This window comes from Lepidochelys kempii, chromosome 5 (genome assembly GCF_965140265.1).
Source record: "Lepidochelys kempii isolate rLepKem1 chromosome 5, rLepKem1.hap2, whole genome shotgun sequence".
Lineage (NCBI taxonomy): Eukaryota > Metazoa > Chordata > Testudines > Cheloniidae > Lepidochelys > Lepidochelys kempii.
The window spans coordinates 25640655-25658994 of NC_133260.1; the positions used below are offsets into that span (position 1 = coordinate 25640655).

The following is an 18340-nucleotide window of genomic DNA, read 5'->3' on the forward strand; positions in this document are numbered from 1 at the left end:
TGAGAGGAGCGCTCTTGCTTGTACTGCATCAGGTTGGTGCTGATAAAGTCCATCACTGTACTGGGGTTAATATGCCACTACAATGAAGTGAACCTTGGAGAATACCTGTGTGGAGCAGTCCGTACCTATAATGATCCTGCCCCAAAGGTAAGCCGTAGGAAATCTCTTATACGATGGTTGTATTGAGATATGGAAGTAGGTATCCTGTAGGTTCAGGGCTAGAAATGCTGCTAGGAGTCTCTTCTGCAAATCCACTGATTTGGAGGAGGAAGGCATGGGTCAGTATTATTTTCACAACAGAGAAATTCAATTAAAAAAAAACCACGAAATACTGTCTGGAAGGCTGTGCTTCTTTTATTCTTAGAACACAGAACAAGGACACACACAAAGCAGGGTGCTTTGTACAGCAGAGAGGCACAACTCACCTCACCTTGTTTGAAGCTATTTTTTTTCCAGACTGACTGCTGCTTCCATCCCAGATTGCATGCTCTACTACAGAGTGCCCTAACCTGCAAGCAGAACAAGGAACACCATCCTCCACACACCCCAACCCTCAAAATGATAAACTGCAATTCCAACACCATCCTCAATATGCCACACTCAGCTCGTCAGTGGGCATGGGACGAGCAGACCAATGCAAAAGAGCAATGGGGTGGCAGAACCAGGGGGAGGGGAGAGCAGGAGCAAGCTAGTGCCCCTGTTTCTATCACCCCTGATATTTTACAACCCCTCCCCCCCCCCCCGCAGCACTCTTGCAGAAGCAAGAGAAGGACACCACTATGGTTCCCTCCATACACATGAGATACGAGTGGGACCCAGAGGAGAGGCTGGAGTGGCCACTGCAGCAGAGGAGGTGGGGTGGCCACATGGGGGGCAGGTAGGAGGTGGTCACTCTTACAACATATCAGCTCATGCAAAAGTATCTAAGATTTGCTGCAGTATCTTTCCCTCCAGCTTAGTGCATGGAACAGGATAAAACATCCAGTACAAAGAGCAGCTATTCTGTCAGATCTTCTTCATTATATAAAGCAAATCCACGAGACTGGTGCTGAGGCACTCAAGTCTCTCCAGTAGCTGAAACTCACCTTCCCCAGAGCTCCACCCACATGGATATTCCAGTTTACAACTTACCCCATTTGGAGACATGTGACAAGTGAAGCAAGAAACTCAGAGGCTTTGAAAAGTAAACTCTTAAACACACACATTTTACTCATACAAAAGCATAGAGACTTACAGATCCATGCAGAAATACAACAAAACCTGCACACAGAAAACATGCCTTCAGCGTCCTCACCTGTTCAAGACCCATTTGGGTTTTGGTCAGTCCTTTCAGGGTTCCAAGACCCTTCTCTCCTCTTTCCTTCCTCCTTTCGAGTCTCGTTCTCTTGTTCTGGTCAGTGAGAGTGTGTCACAACTAAGAGCAGACCTTGTCTCCTATAACTTTTGTGTCCCTTCTGTCAGGTGACCCTCCTGGTCAGCCTCAAAGTCCCATCATCTTATCAACGTGAGCCATCAGGTGATCCATTTTTTGGTTACTTCTCAGCTCAAGTCCAAACTGGAAAAACTACTTTATTGCCTTTCAACTACTCTATATAGCCAACTCACTGTATGGCCAAGGTAGACCCAGTGGTGAGCTGGAGCCGGTTCGCTAGAACCGGTTGTTAAATTTAGAAGCCCTTTTAGAGCCGGTTGTTCCACGAGGGACAACTGGTTCTAAAAGGGCTTCTAAATTTAACCGGCCAAAAGTGGCACCTTAGGTGCCGACTCCATGGGTGCTCCAGCCATGGAACACCCAAGGGGAAAATTGGGTGGGTGCAGAGCACCCACCGGCAGCTCCCCGCCCCACCCCCGGCCTCAGCTCACCTCCGCTCCGCCTCCTCCCCTGAACGCGCCGCCCCGCTCTGCTTCTCCACCCCCCCAGGCTTCCCGCGAATCAGCTGTTTGCATGGGAAGCCGGGGTGGGCTGAGAAGCAGGCCGCGGCTTCCCGCTCAGGCCCAGGAAGGTGGAGATGAGGCCCAGGAAGGTGGGGCGGGGGGCGCGAGGAGGGCCGCCCACGCTGCAGCAGGTAACCTAGGGAGGGCTGCGCAGGGGAACCGCTCCCCGCCCCAGCTCACCTCCGCCTCCCTCGGCCTGAGCGGGAAGCCGCGGCCTGCTGCTCAGCCCTCCCAGGCTTCCCGCCGAACAGCTGATGCGCGGGAAGCCGGGCCGGGGGCAGGAGGGGTGCGGAGAAGCAGAGTGGGGTGCAGCACATTCAGGGGAGGAGGTAGAGGTGAGCTGGGGCTGGGGAGCTGCTGATGGGTGCTCTGCACCCACCAATTTTTCCCCGTGTGTGCTCCAGCCCTGGAGCACCCAGGGAGTCAGCACCTAAGGCGCCACTTTTGATGCGATCAGTGGGGGAGCAGCTGCTCACCCTGCTACCCTCCCCCGTTTCTAGGACCCAGAGGGACCTGCCAGATGCTTCCTGGGAGCTGCCCCAGGTAAGCACCGCGGGGACTCCCCATCTCGCCCCCCGGCAGGTGCCTCTGGCTCTTAGGAGTGCGCTATGAGGCCCACGAGACCGTCCTGCCCGGTTCTGGGGGCAGTGGTCCAGGGAGGGGCATCAAGGAACACGGGGGAGTTGGACGGGGCAGGAGTCCCGGGTGGGCAACAACCTCCTCGTGGGGTGAGGAGGGAAGCCGTTGTTAAGATTTTGGCAGCTCATCACTGGGTAGATGTATTCAAATATTAATGAGCCTGGATGTTCCTGTAACAGTTCTCTATCTGTAGGTGACAGTCCCTGTTGACAAAGGGCTGATTCAATATTCACTGAGGCATAATGATACAAAGTTCACAAAGTCTAACTAGAGTTCACAAGTTTTACAGAGACAGATTTCCCAAACAGTCACAGTTATCGGTTATAGTTCCTCTATCTGTCCCCTGCCCCATTTGACTGTCGTGTCTGTTTAGATTATTAATTCTTCAAGGTAAGGAATTGTCTCATACTGTGTTTGTACAGTACCCAGTGTACCCCACACACCTCCTAGGTGTGGTGCTCTGTCCCATCAAGTGGCACCAAGACTAGAGATTAATGAGTCTGCTCTACTGCCATATGGCTTTTAGCTCAAGCAGTAGGGGGGGCTCATGCACTCAGATCTAAAAGTCCCAGGTTTGATCCCGCCCACCGACAACTGCGGTCTCTCGGCGTTACACTAGCACAAGGCCCTGATCTTGATTGAGGGAAATGATACATTTCTTGGATAATCCAAGCATTCTCTATGACCTAACTGCAATGGAATAATGTAATAAACATTTGATGAAAAAACAAAATGAGCTGCATGTTTGTTTTGTTTTAAATTCACACTCTTATAAATTATGTTCCTTCTTTTAAGGCATCACTTAGGGCTTGATCCTGCCAGGTGCTGAGCACTCTGGCTTGGATCAAAAGAACTTAAAGACTTGCTTAACTTTAATCATGTTGGTATTCTCATTGACTTCAATGGGCCTACTCACCTGGCTTAAAGTGAAGAATATAAGTAAGTGCTTTGCTGACTAGACCCAGAGTGATCAGCACGTTGCAGGATTGAGCCCTCAGTGGAGGGATGATACTGTCTGGAGCATTTATTTCTTTGCTAAATGGGATTCTGAAAGTGTGTGAGTGATGCTGTATGACTGGAACCAGAATCCTTCCTATCCCAGATAACTTGTGAGAAGTTAAAAGGGGACATATACAGTTGAATGGAGGGTAGCTTCTGAGCCTGCAACTTAAAAATGAGCCAAATGATTTCAAAACAAATACAGAAAACTGTTTTGAAGTCTCAGTGATTAACAGGCAAGACAGGCAGACTCAACGACACAGTATGAAATAAAGTATTTGAATTTTACTTTGTTTTATGTGCCATGACCTGTGTCCCGATTTTGAGCTTTCCCTGCTGTGTGAGCTCTGTGAGTATATCACAATGTTGTAGCACCCTGGTGTTTGTGAACTGATCTCTGAAGTTTGACGCTGGCCATGATTATGAACCTGCCCCTTAGGGCTCAATCGTGAGCTCGGCTGTGCACTACCCACAGCAAACTCTGCACAGGAGGAGAGAAAGCAGCTGCTTATCATACTCCCATGAAGAAGAGTGGTGCAGAGGAAAAAGCAAGCTACACCACAAGCAAAGGCTGACAAAACTGGGGGAGCAGATTGTAACTCTCAGAATCACAATGGGGTCCTTGTCCTGTTCCTGAGGCAGTGCAGCCAGAAAAGTTAGTTGCTGGCTTAGTGATTTCTCATGAGATTAACTGCTACCTGTTGAGATTTCTTTAGGACAGGGACCTTATCTTTGTATGTTTCTATAGCACTGAGTACAATGGGACCATGATCATGTTTGGGACGTTAGGTTCTGACTACAACATAAACAGTACATCATAACTCCAGCAGTCTCATTTAGGCAAATCTCCCAAGTCTATGGGAGCTTTGGGTGAATAGGGAATACAGAAGCAGGTCCCAGGATTGGTGCTGTTTACTTAGGATTATGCTCTTTTTCTAAGTTGAATCAATTATTTGACTTTTAAACTTTGATTAAATTGAACAGTTGTAGGGATTAAGTATGAGGGGATAGCCGTGTTAGTCTGTATCCACAAAAACAATGAGGAGTCCGGTGGCACCTTAAAGACTAACAGATTTATTTGAGCATAAGCTTTCGTGGGTAAAAACCCCACTTCAGATGCAACTGAATGGTTGCAACTGTAGTTGTAGGGATTGTATTGTATTTAAGCATCTACATTTGAAAGATGGAACAGATGATTGTTCCATGACTTCTGTTGTGATAACTTGGCAGCAGGTGACCAGGAATTAAATATACAACTGCACAATCAAATGCACAACATGGGGATGGTAGTACTGCCAAAAAGGATCTGGAGATTATAGCGGATCACCAACTGAATGTGTCATCATCAATATGACGCAGCTACAAAAAAAGCCAATGCAGTTCTGGGGTGTATTAAGAGGAGTGTTGTATGTAAGACAAGAGGTATTTGTCCTGCTCTACTCATCACCAAGGCCTCAGCTAGAGTACTGTGTCCACTTCTGGACACCACAATTTAGGAAAGAGGTGGACAAATTGGAGAGAGTCCGGAGGACAGCAACAAAAAGGATAAAATGTTTAGAAAACCTGACCTATGAAGAAAGGTTAAAGAACCAGGCATGATTATACTTGAGAAAAGATGACTGAGGGGGAACCTGGCAACAATCTTCAAATATGTTAAGGACTGTTATAAAGAGGACGTGATCAAATGTTCTCCATGTCCAGTAAGGCAGGAAAAGTAGTAATGGGCTTAATCTGCAACAAGGGAAATTTAGGCTAGAGATTAGGAAAAACTCCCTAACTTTAAGCATTGGAATAGGCTTCCAAGGAGGTTGTGGAATCCACAGCGTTTGAGGTTTTTAAGAACAGGCTGGACTAACACCTGTCAGGGATGGTCTATGTTTACTTGGTAATGCCTTAGTGCAGGAGGCTGGACTTGATGACTTCTCAAGGTCTCTTCCAGCCCTACATTTCTGTGATTCAGTGTGCTCCCCACCCCAATAGGTTGACCTCTGTCATTAGTACCTGAGGGTTTGGAGGGTGCATGTTGTAGAAGACACTGCAGCTGTTGAAAAGCAGGTAATGACCAGGAATATGCTTAGTGGCCAAGGAAGCCTCAAAATTCCTCCTAAAGTTAACCTCCATCTTTCTGTCAGCTGTATCTTTAGGGAAGATATTCTTTTCTGATGGGATCATCATATCCTTTACCAATACCACCCCCACAGCATCAACATTCAATATTTCTGTGATGGCATTTTTGGCTCTTGCATCTTATAGTATCTAAGCGTGTGACTGCTTATACCCTTTCCCTCATCAGGGTATTCCCATTCATCCCTGATTACATCTATAAGGGAAGAGTACAGCAGAACTGCCATCTCAAGCTAGAATTAAGCTGGCGGGTATTTGCTCTTAAGCTTCTCATCTAATATCTCATCTGGTTCGATATATACAGTAGATACCATTTTCCTACACATAGTATCAAATTCATTGAGGGAGGGGGAGGAAACCTTTGTTTTTAACTCCTTATCCTGCTCAGAGTCTGAATCCGGAACTTCTCCCTCCTCAATAGAGAAGGGAGAGTGTGTACAAATATTTCTTAGATCTTTTATATCTTCTTTCCCTTTTTGTGCTTCTAGGGTGTTTTGTCTCTTTTTGCCTTTTTTACAAAGGTCCCTGCAATGCGATGGGCAGGGTACAGTCTGTCCTGACCCTTTTTATTGAGAGCCTTGAGCCCTCTAGATAGGTCTTCCTCTGTGTACTAACTTTCTGGGTCCCATTTCCACTGCTTGTGAGACAGTCTCTTTTTAAGAATTCTGCCAAACATCGAAGGAAGAGATGTGTAGGAGTCCTGCTTCTTTCCCCAGGTATCTGAGGACCTCCTTCAGTTCTGGGAGGGACTTTGGATTGCTCAAGGGTTTTTTTTCCTTGCAGCCCAGGTCTTTTGTAAGACTTACTCCCATAACTGTGATAATAGCATCATCATCCTTATACTCTCCCCCTGAAAGTCTGGGAAGCTCCTGATTGGGCTTTTCTGCATTGGAGTTGTGGCTCCTCAGGGCAGGAGGGGTATCTAATATGCCAGTCTGCTTGAGCCCTGTGAAGGTGCAATGCAAGTGTCGGCTTGTTGTGAACAGGGAGGGCATCATTTTACTCCTGAAGAACCTGTAAATACTGTTTCACATAGGGAGATGCTGCATAGGTTTAGCCAGGTTCCTGCTCGTATGCTCTGCCATTGTTTGAGGAGTCCAAGAGAGGAGGTTGCTACAAGGGTGGATCTGGGTGGCTGAAACCATCATTCTGCCAATTATCTGATCCGGGGAAGACGAAGAGGAAAAGTAAGAGGAACAAGCATTATAAAGTTGCATGTTATTCCTCAAAAAATGAATTGAAAAAGCAAAGTTGACAAAGGAAATGGTGAGGAGCAAAGCAAACAGCCACTAAATGCTGCCACGGAGGTAGAAATTCTGGTGGAAAACCAGAAAAGGGGGCATGGCCAGCAGAAACTACATTGCAATGACTCTGGAACTGCAGAGAGGAAGGAAGCAGCCTACTATACATCAGAATCATGGGAGATGTTGGTCTGCAAAAAGCAGAGGTTCAGATCACAATCTTTAATAGTGCACTTTGGATGGACTACAAGGGAAACTACATACTTCAGCAGCTTAATGATCATAGTGTGGAAGATAAAGCTTCCCAACGAAGATGGGAGGTAACACAGTTTATTCCTATGTTTAACCAGTTGGGCTGCAGGAAAAAACCAAAACAAACCCAATATATCACTGTTCTTTTTCAGAATACCTTGGTAAACTATTCCAAAAAGTATCCTCCCCCTCTTAAAAATGTGTGATGAGTACATACAAATCCTGTAAGTTTAATATTAGTCTGCTATTTGAAGGAAGTTAAAAAAAACAAAGTAAGGTTATACTCTCAATTAAATCAATTCACAATTATTAATTGGGAAAAAGTAAAATTATTTGAAAAAAGATTAGTAACAAAAGCATTTCTAGAGGAAGTCTGAATGTATAAGCACATACAAGTAGTATTGTAGAAATGCATTTTATTTCATGCAAACAATTTTATTTCACTAGATATTCAAACATACAATTAAAAAATATATCCAGTACATCAATAATTTAGAACACTACACAAAAACAACTTCAATTAAGTGAGGGTCAAAACAACACAGCATGAAATTATGCACACTTATACTTGTATCGTAAGGCAAAAACCTAGTCTATCCATAAGCAGCATTCTTAATGCTTATTAATTCTTAATACAGTACACATTTGAAAATGGAATAAGGTCTGCAATTACTAAAGTTGTACCAACAGAAATAAATTAATTCCCTGCCCCTCCACTTATGTCTGTAGCAGGGGTTCTCAAACTTCATTGCACTATGACCTGCTTCTGACAACAAAAATTACTATAAGACCCCAGGAGAGGGTGACTGAAGCCTGAGCACACTGGAGCCAGGCAAAGCCTGAGCCCCACTGCCCCAAGTCAGGGGACCAAAGCTGAAGCCCAAGTGCTTCAGCCCTGGACGGGGGGCCTATAACTTCAGCCCTGCCGCCCAGGGCTGAAGCCAAAGCCTGAGCTCTGCCACCCAGGGCTGAAGCCCTTGGGGTTCGGCCCCAAGAGGTGGGGCTCAGGCTTCGGCCTGGGGCCCAGCAAGTCTAATGGCAGCCCTGGCGACTCCATTAAAAGGAGGTCACAACCCACTTTGGGGTTCTGACCCACAGTTTGAGAACAGCTGGTCTATAGGAAGAGTTTTGAGAGAGAAATTTTGAGACACCATTCTCCAGTTACTACATTTCATATGAGTATGTCATCTAGTAAGACACAGTCATGAATAACCAAAAGTTGAAAACTGGCATTGCTTATCTGTTACAATCTAAATACCTGGACACATTAACATAGTGAGGAGCACACCTACAAAGAATAAACTCGCTCATCTTCCTTTATGACTGAAACAAAAGTTATTGGATGTAATGAAGCATAATTCATACCAACAGTTAATACAGTAGAGTGAGGGTCTGGTTTAAGGTGAAACTTTTTTGTAGATAACGGTTGGTCCACATTAAGGGAATGGAGAAACGTAGGAGCGTCTCAACTTCAGACTAGACTAGTCTGCTAGAGGCACAAGTAGTATTGGCATAGTACTGCTGTGAGGCAGTAGATAGCCCTCTACAGCACACTGCAGAAAGAGGGTTTCAAAATCTCAGTCAAAATGTTACAACTTATTATTTACAAGACGATATTCTGTAAAAATTGCAATGACTTTCTTGCATTTTAGATAAATTAAATGTTAGGACACCGAATATACAGAGCCTCAAAACTAGTGTTTTTTGTTAACAATTACGATATATTCATTTGATTATAATGAATGAATCAATGAGAACTTCTTTCATAAGCTTCTAATATTTTAAGTGCACGTTAGGTCTCAAGTAGTTAACAGTGATAGTGAAAGAAAAGAACAGGAAACCTTCACTTGTTCTCATGGAACAGCTACAATATTCCAGGTTTAATTTAATAAAAGTACAAGTTACCATAATTACACTGAATTGGAGTGGAAAACCACAATTATTACACCTTCAATTGTACAAATAATTGTTAGGGCTATATTTTGCAATCGCAAGAACATAAATAGTGAAAAAAATAGCAGCTTCTCCCCAGTTCTCTTAATACTGTAATCATAGCTACTTAAATTTACATGACTACTATTTGAACAAACACAAATGCAGAAGACATTAAGCATTCTTCAGTAGTGTGAATTACAGCAGTATAAGGTTTGTTCCAAAAAGACCTTTTCCTTAGCACTTTAAAATTGTACCTCAGGGATAACATGTTACATCTCCCCAGCCCCAACATTAGATATTGGTTTTAATATACAGTAAAAACGAAGTTCTATAGTTCCTCCCCAAATTGTTAAGTGATTCTCTACATTTGAATGCTACACGCCAGACCTAATATAAAGTGCACAGAACTCACTTCAGAATGTAGCTATTTCTACACCCATTTTTAAACACCTGATAATACAGATTTTCATGTCTAGCAAAGACATTAAGTTTCATTGGTTGTAACAGTTTCTCTACCCATACTTTAAAAAAACAACACACAACACAACAGTTCTGGGTTATTAGTACAGTTATGTTGCGCATTCTGATTTTTTAAAAATGTATTCAAAATTTGCATGGGTTTACTAGTACATCACTGACATGACAGCATCCAAACATAGTTTCTATTTAACTTGCTACTTTTTTGGCATATTTCACAATTATAAATCAAACCGTGTGAAAAACATGATGCAAGATAGGAAGTGTATATTACTTGTAATTTAATACAGTGACATTTTAGTTTATAAGAAAATATGATTTACATACTCTTTAGTTGCATATAAGTATGTTTATATAGTGGCAGCATAAATACATGTTATTGTTCAGTCTGCCAAATCACGGTACAGTTTACAATGCAATTATTTTTGGACTTTCTAATTTTGAGTCTTAGCGGTGCAGGAACATAATAGGTACATATTTGTGAGATTTACCAAGTAAAATAAATTACTATATCAGTAAACAGCATGTACTTACACAATTGCGTCCTCTCACAAAATGATAACACTGATAAATCTTCCAGGTTTACATTCACAGGAAACCATACAGGATTCTTTTTCAGAGTGTAAATTAATTAGTACAAGAACGCTTATTAAAAATCCAACCGTTGGTTTTAAAAGTCAATGAGAGTTTTGCCATTAACTTCAATGAGATCAGGATCTCACCCCAGTCATCTAGCTAACAAATCAAAACCTAGGGAAACGCTGAAAGCAACATTTTAATGATACAACTACTCCTATGCGTTATGGACAATCCCTAGACAATCAGTTCATTGCATCATCACCTGGAGTAGACCACAAAACCTAAGAAATTCCCACCACAGTTAGGGGGTTAAAATTCCATGTTGGGGTTTGTATTTTAGTCACCGGAGTCCCATTAACATTAGAGTCACCTGGCTAAATCCTTATGCTCCACTTTGAAAATTATCAGTGGGAATCCAGACATGGGGTCTAGCTCATTTTCTTATTATATGGATCTGACCATGCTCCCACTGAACTCAAAGAAAACTTCCATTGACTTAAATGATAGCAAGAGCAGCTCTTATTAGGGCTAGGTTCTACTTGCACAATGACAAGCGGATCAGGCTCTTCATGAGTATCCAGCATTCCTTCTGTGAAGTTTATAATAGAATCACAGAATCATAGACTTTAAAGTCAGAAGGGACGATTATGATCGTCTAGTCTGACCTCCCAAACAACGCAGGCCACAGAATCTTACCCACCCACTCCTGTAACAAACCTCTAACCTATGGTCTGAGCGACTGAAGTCCTCGAATTTCTCTCTCTCCTTAACAGCAGTGGAGCTAAGAATAGAGCCCCTTCAATATGACTTGTAACGTATTAATGAAGAGCTTGTGCCTTTGGGGGTGGGGGAGGGGGTAGGAAGGCTTCTTTATGAAGTTTAAAAACAAGCGTTCAGGTCTTTAGGTATCAATTTTTTTAAAATAAAAAAAAAAATTGGAATGCCAAATCTAGTCTCGCATGGTTTTTCTGGAAGACTTAAAGGAGGAGGAGAATGTGCCTAAGAGCCTGTGTATTTTCAGTAATCATACTTTGATTGAAGAGGAGGGATAGAAATAATTTAATAAAGATTCTTTCTCCAAAATGTTTGTTATTGGAGTTAAATAGGTGTTAACATAAAGACCGACGAACTTTTAAACAGTATGAATAAAAATTTCTTTCCTCTCAATTGTTCAGCTTTTAGTCTTTGGTGATGTCATTAGTTCTCCAATGATCAGTCTTCCAGGGCACAGAAGACCTGGATTTCTAAAGTTAAAAAACACACACAAGAGCAGGAACTCCCCAAACTCCAGAATGCTTTTTGAAAAAAATTCTCACAGGCCCACTTTTAAGAGAGAATTTATGCGCTTGGATGCAAATGAGGTTCCCACTGATTTCAGCAGGAACAGTACATGTATCTAAAGAAAGGATTCAGAGTTTAATCTGCTATTATATGTCTATTTATTTATCTAATGGGTTCTATAGAAGTGGACCAGAATTTCACTATCCTTCAAAATAGTTACTCAAATCATTGTAAATCAGCAGAGAATACACGACAAGTAGCATTATTTTCTGAACTTCTGAATTATTATTCATTAAAGCAGGATAGAATCACATTAGCACAGATTTTAGAAAACAGACTATTACTAAATGGAATACCTCATCTGTGAAAACCTATTTTTCAGTGTAACTCCATTTCTAGATGCTTTAGGAGTTACCCATCTTTCAAGTATGAAAAAGAAAAATAGTTCTGAGATCTAATGCTTCAGCTTTCACCCCCACTTTGCAATGAGAAAACTCCTAAGTGATTAAAAAATGTCAACTTAAAACCTACCTTTGGCTGAAAATTGCAAACAAAGCAAAATTGAAGTTGAGCATATTTCCCCAAAAATCATTTGCATAACAGCATTTTTTCCACTGTTATTCATTGGCATTTTTGATGGCGTTTATTTGCATAAAATAAGCATTTCTTCTTTTTGCAATGAAAAGCCTACATATTGTAAAATATAGGCACCTTAAAAACACAGATACCTTGTGCAAGGCAAGTTGGGATGTCAAAAGCATTTACCAATAATGATTCATGCTACATAGTTCACTTTTTCAAATGGAAAGCTCCAGGAGTTTTATGCTGTGCTAGAAGTTTGTGAAAAACTAACATTTAAAATTTAAAATGGATATATTTCACATTAAAATTTCTCTTACATAAAGATTTTCAACTGCTACTACTGTAAAAAGTCTTCTTAAACAGCCACCAGACCTTAGAGAATGCATTCCTGTCATTGCACAAATACTTGAATGACACTGATAGCAAAAATAGTTATGTTTATATTTAATCTTAATTACACATGCTACTGTTTATCTGCATATAATATTGAAACAGAAAAAAATCCCAATTCTATGACTGATGTGTAAGCCTTCCACATTTTATGCCAGCGTGTGTATACAGAATTGACATTTGATCCCTTCTACTCATAAACGGCCTGATCCAAAGGCCACTGAAGTCAATGGAAGACTTTTCACTTCAGCGGACTCCGGTTCAGGCTCAAAATTCAAATAGCAAGATGTTTAATAATAATGTGTAATACAGTAATTCATTTAACTTCACTTTGGATGACTAAACTATATTATATTTCTCAGAGCATCTTTAAAAAAAATGATTCCTTCCAAAACTAAAAACAAAACAAAAACAACAAAATCCATCCCAAACCTTTAAGTTACAGTTCAATTTGAGCCCTATTTGCATGTATAAAATTTAGTCTAGATTCACCTTTAACTAACTAAACTAGGATTTTTAAATAGTTTTATAGCCTCCCCAAGAACAACAAAACAAAAACAAAAAACACTCCACACTGTGTAACAATGCCTGTTAATACAAGTATACTCTAGCCGTGATAAGTGAGTTACTATACAAGGTGCATTTCTAACTATTATTGTTCCTTTATTTTCCACAATTTTTTTTAAAGAGAAAAATGTCTTTTTTGGTTCAGAAATGTTACAAACAGTATTTTCCAAATAATGAGTAGCAGACTTTGATTTCTATTAAGTTTTCATAAGCTATGAAGGGATTAGACATCATCAAATATTCGGCTTCGTGACATTGATAAATACCTTCCACCAGGCTGATACCTGTAGGACATACATAAAGAAATTGTATAAGAGAAGAGGAAAGAAAGAAAACATCAGTAACATATAGAAGCAAAGTCACATCTAGTATGTATTAAAAAGAAATCTATTCTGCCCATTTTGCCACATGAAATATCTAAACTGCAAAATAACTTACATTTAGAGTGATTTTCATCCTGGATGATCCCAATGCACTTTATTCACTTATATATAATAAAATAAATACATTAAAAATCTGTACAATAAAATTACACTAAAATTGAAATTCTCGTAATCTAAAAAATATGTGTATAAGAATTTTATGCATGGCAGTTAGCTATCCAAAATTAAATCTTTTAAATATCATGTGACCAAGAGACTATTTAAACATATTTGAGGAGGTCTTTTTTTCTAAACTACCTTTCTTATTAGCCATGAAGAAACCAAAGACTATTATATTTTTGTTAAATTGTAAGGAAAAATACTTTTATTGGTATCTGACAGTTTTCAGGTTGGATAAGCAGCAAGAGAGTCTACATGATATCCAGTGAAATAGCACCACCCAACACCATTAAGAGGTGAACAGCAGCTTTTGAGGGGAAAAAATATGTTTCCCCAAATTAGTAGCCAAATATATGAAGACTTAAAAACACAAATATATTGAAAAGATCATCACAACTGTGTTTTTCTCTCTCTAATAATCCTGAACAGACGCAAAGCAGGGACCTGCCCTTCTAGCACTGTTCTACATGTTTTAAGATGCTTTAAACTGCTGCCATGGAAAAAAACACAGGGCTTGATTCTCCCCTGATATCGGTTTTAACCAGTGTGGTTTCAATAGAATTACTCCTGATTTACACTGGTGTGAGAAAAAATTCTTACTGCTTAGACAGAATTGGTTAAGTTGTTTTAAAACAAGTGTGTTAGAGTCTAGTTCATTCTGGCTGCTAGACCCATTGAAAATTACTCAATTTTACAGGTTTAGCAAGTAGATGAAAACACATATTAAAGAAGCAGAAATAATGCATTATACAATGTCCTGTGTTCATTTGACAAGTGCAAGAATTATGTGTGTGTAAATTATATGATGCATGGGATAGAGCAGGGGTTCTCAACCTTTTTCTCTCTGAAGCCCACCTCAAAATGCTATAAAAACTCCAGGGCCCAGCAGGGGAGGGGTGGCGGCACTCAGGGCAGGCGTCTTGGGCATAGGCGGTACTTTGACTTCTATTTTGCGGGGGCAGGGGCCAGTGGGGCTCGAGACACTTCCACATGGCAGAGACCAGGGAGGGAGTGCCACCTCCAACCCCTGAGTCAGCCAGCAGGCAGGGGGTTAGCTCAGGGTGCAGGGAGAGGGTTACTAGGGGCTGTGTGTGGGCAATGGGTAGTTCAGGGTGCAGGGAGGGCATAGCTCAGGGTGCAGGGCGAGGGATATTAGGGGCTGTGGGCTGGGAGAACTCCCCTGTAGTCCCTGTTTCCAGAGGGGTCTGCCAGCCATGGAGCCGGGTCTCCCCTCCAGGGGGGGCTCTTACTGGCTGCCTCTGCGAGAGCAAAGGGGGCTGGGAGCTGAGGAGCAGCTTCAACCTGGGGCACCAGCAGGAGAGGAGGGAATGCTGCCGCTGCCTGCTCCATGGCATCGGCCAGAGCCACAGCTGCCCCACACTGCCTGGCTCTGGATTCCCACCTCTGACCTGGCCAGGGGGTAAGGAGAGAAGAGAGGTGTGGGGCTGCCCCTGGAACTGCCATGCTCTTGCGCTGCAGTTGGAGCGGGAGGGGCAATGCCCTCCATGTCCCCAGCTCTGCCCATGGGCTCAGGGCTTCTGCCCCACAGAGAGCACCAGGGCTCAGGGATCAGGCCTTCAGCCCTGCACCTCCTGGCTTCAGCCCCTCGGGGGGTGCTGGGGATTAGGGCTTCAGTTGTGGGGCCCTGCATCCACCCTGAAAGGGCTTGCAGACCCCCAGGGGGCCATGTTGAGAACCACTGGGTTAGAGAGTACAAGTTAATGAGTTACTACTCAATAGCACACTTTCACGTTATGAGATTTTTGATAATTTGGCCCTGTGTCTTTGTAAACAAATTTAGTAACTTACAAGACTATAGTTAGGTACCAATCATGGATGAAATCCTGACCTTATTGAACTCAATGGGAGTTTTGCAATTAACTTCACTAGTGCCAGAATTTCTGCTCATGTGAACTTATGCAAAGTTGATGAACATGAACTCAGTAACTATGACTGAACAGCAAAAATTCATGGCTACATATATATATATATATATATATATATATATACACACACACATTTTTCACTTCTGCTTGTTTATTTTCTCCAACACAATTCATGATCCTTTTTTGCTTCATCATCTGCTAATTACAGATCACCAGCAACGTGGGAAACAATTAGCTGAGCCACAGTCAGCCCCTGCAATGTCCTTAATTCTTTACAGGATTTCACAGAAGCTGACTCCTTCACTTTTGCCTCTATGAAATAAATTTTTCACATGTATCCAATATATTTTACATATATGTCAAAAATATTGACTGAAATAAATAAGTCTGACCCATTAGGCGTTTGGGAGATGAAGAAGAAATCACCAGCACTAAGTTTCAAGTGGTTTCAAATACTGCCCTAGTCATCTGAAGACACAAAAACTAGGGGAGATTCTGAATTCTGTTTATCAATGATACACCTGTGAACTGAATATAGTTGCCATGGATCAAAGACATAATAAGTCCAAACACTTCATTTAGATAAAACTGAAAATTTCTCACCTTCCTGAGTCAAGAGGATGATCAAGAGGATCATCACTAACTGAATCCGCATTAAAATCCAAAGGTTCCGCATCTTGGAGGAGTTCTATTCTGTCCCTTTCGGTCCTGCCATTTGACCTGGTATACTTAGACACAGCTGAATATTTTTTTTAAAAAAGTATAGAATAAGCAAATATCATTAAACATCTTAAAATCCCATGTCTTATAAATGCTCTCTCTCTAACAAACAAACCTAATATACATATTACTTGTAAGTCATTCAAAAAGTAAGCCTGACTATAGCTAGATTCAATATTTGGTTAATCCTAGTTGGATGCTCACAGTTCCAACCAGTACCCCTGCAAAAAATGCACTCACTCTGCATGTACAACTTGCAATTTTTCAAAAGGGCCAACACTGGGTATAGATTGCCAAATCTAACCAGAAAACTTCAAAGCACTTTTCAGTTAAACCTATTTTGACACAGAGTTTAAAATTATGAGCTTTTGTAACTGGAAAAATATATTCCTCCTGCACCATGATTCAAAAGTTAGACAATATTGGTTGAAACTATGTTTCTTAAAACAAATGCCAAATCAAATCCAAATCAAACATTTGGGCAAAAACCATGCCAGGGGGGAAAAAAAAAAAATCAACCCAAATGCCAAAATTTCAAAAAGTTATTAATGACTGGGAACAAGTGTTAAAATGCAATCTGTTATGCAGTCTTCACAATACCAGTTGGTGTGCTTCCCATTATAATATTGGAATGCTGCATATTATTTGGGTATCATTAAAATAATTCCTGGACATTCCATAACAGATGTTAAAGTAGCCATACTTGAACAAAAAAACTTCAGAAACAGACTTCAAAGAGAAACTGTAGAACTAAAATTCATTTGCAAATTTAACACCATTAATTTGGGTTTGAATAGGGACTGGGAGTGGCTGGCTCACTACAAAAGCAGCTTTGCCTCTCCTGGAATTGACAACTTCTCATCAATTACTGGGAGTGGACTACATCCACCCTGCCAACACTGGTTCTCCACTTGTGCGGTAACTCCCTTGTCTTCACGTGTCAGTATAATAATGCCTGCATCTGTAATTTTCACTCCATGCATCTGAAGAAGTGGGTATTTTACCCACGAAAGCTTATGCCCAAATAAATCTGTTAGTCTTTAAGGAGCCATTGGACTCCTTGTTAAAATAATTTCAGTTAATTATTATAAATATTGGATTTCCACGTGGGGCGGGGGGTGGAGAGATAACCCGCCACATTTCTTCCTCAAAATTTGTACCTATCATAGTTACACATAAGATTACTATAATTGAAAGTAGTTACATGGGAAAATTATCTCTCTCTACTCAATATATTTATTAATTTAATAGCACTTTGTGCATACTCAGTTTCACTGTATTGATGGGTCAGCTGTATTTTCTGTTTCATAAATTAGCATACTATTATTTGTGTTCAGCTCCGAGAAGCTCATGGGCAAACATGTAAAACATGCAAAAATTCAGAAATATGTACAAGTGAAGAAAAAAAAAAAAGATGGGTAAAACTCTCCAATAAGCATAAAAACAAATTACCTGCCCACTGAAAATTTGACCAATATTTTACTATTTTCCCTCAAGAAATATATCACTTCAAATGACTTAACATATGGTAGTTTCACACATTATAAAAAATGTAATCTACGAGTTTGTATAATAGGTTATATATTCAGTATATTTAATTAATATTCTATAAATCTAATTACTGTGACAATATACATTTGAAAGATTATCTGGGCAACTAGAAGGGTTACAGATTTTAAAATCTTAGACTCTGTAGAAAATTGCAAGCATCCCTACCTCTCAGAACACAGTATAACAATCCACTTTGAGCTGGTCTATACTAAAGCTGTAAATCAACCTAAATTACACTACTTCAGTTATGTAACTGAAGTCAACATAACTTAGATCGACTTACAGCAGTGTCTATACCGTGCTGTGTCGACGGGAGATGCTGTCCCGCTGACTTACTTTATGCTTCTCAGGGAGCTGACATACAGATGTCGACAGGAAAGTGCTCTCCCATCGACTTAGCGGGTCAAATCAACACAGTTGCATCGATCACAGCAGTGCTGATTTAGCCAAATGTGTAGATAAGCCCTTAGTTGTCAATCCCACAGCTGGGAACAGCGGCTCAAATTGTTAAGGACTACAGGTCAAATCAGAGAGTCCAATAAATGACCTAGGAATCTGTGATTATTCTCAGAACCTTCCCATGGAGTGGAAAGAAGAAATATCAAAGATTGCCAGCCCCGTGGAGACCTACTGTCCCTCC

At 41.2% G+C, this 18340-nt stretch overlaps 1 protein-coding gene across 3 annotated transcripts in view; it reads right to left on the minus strand.

Annotated features, from left to right (window-relative positions):
- Window positions 1–9037: 9037 nt before the first annotated feature.
- LMBRD2 (LMBR1 domain containing 2) overlaps window positions 9038–18340 on the minus strand; it is a 56549-nt gene continuing 47246 nt past the window's right edge. For all 3 annotated transcript variants that reach the window (XM_073343755.1, XM_073343754.1, XM_073343756.1), the window contains 2 exons: window positions 16033–16168; window positions 9038–13285 (listed from right to left, as the gene is read on the minus strand). In XM_073343755.1, the coding sequence (XP_073199856.1) occupies window positions 13225–13285; window positions 16033–16168 (197 nt within the window). In that variant the 3' untranslated portion in view covers window positions 9038–13224. The remainder of the gene's footprint in view (window positions 13286–16032; window positions 16169–18340) is intronic.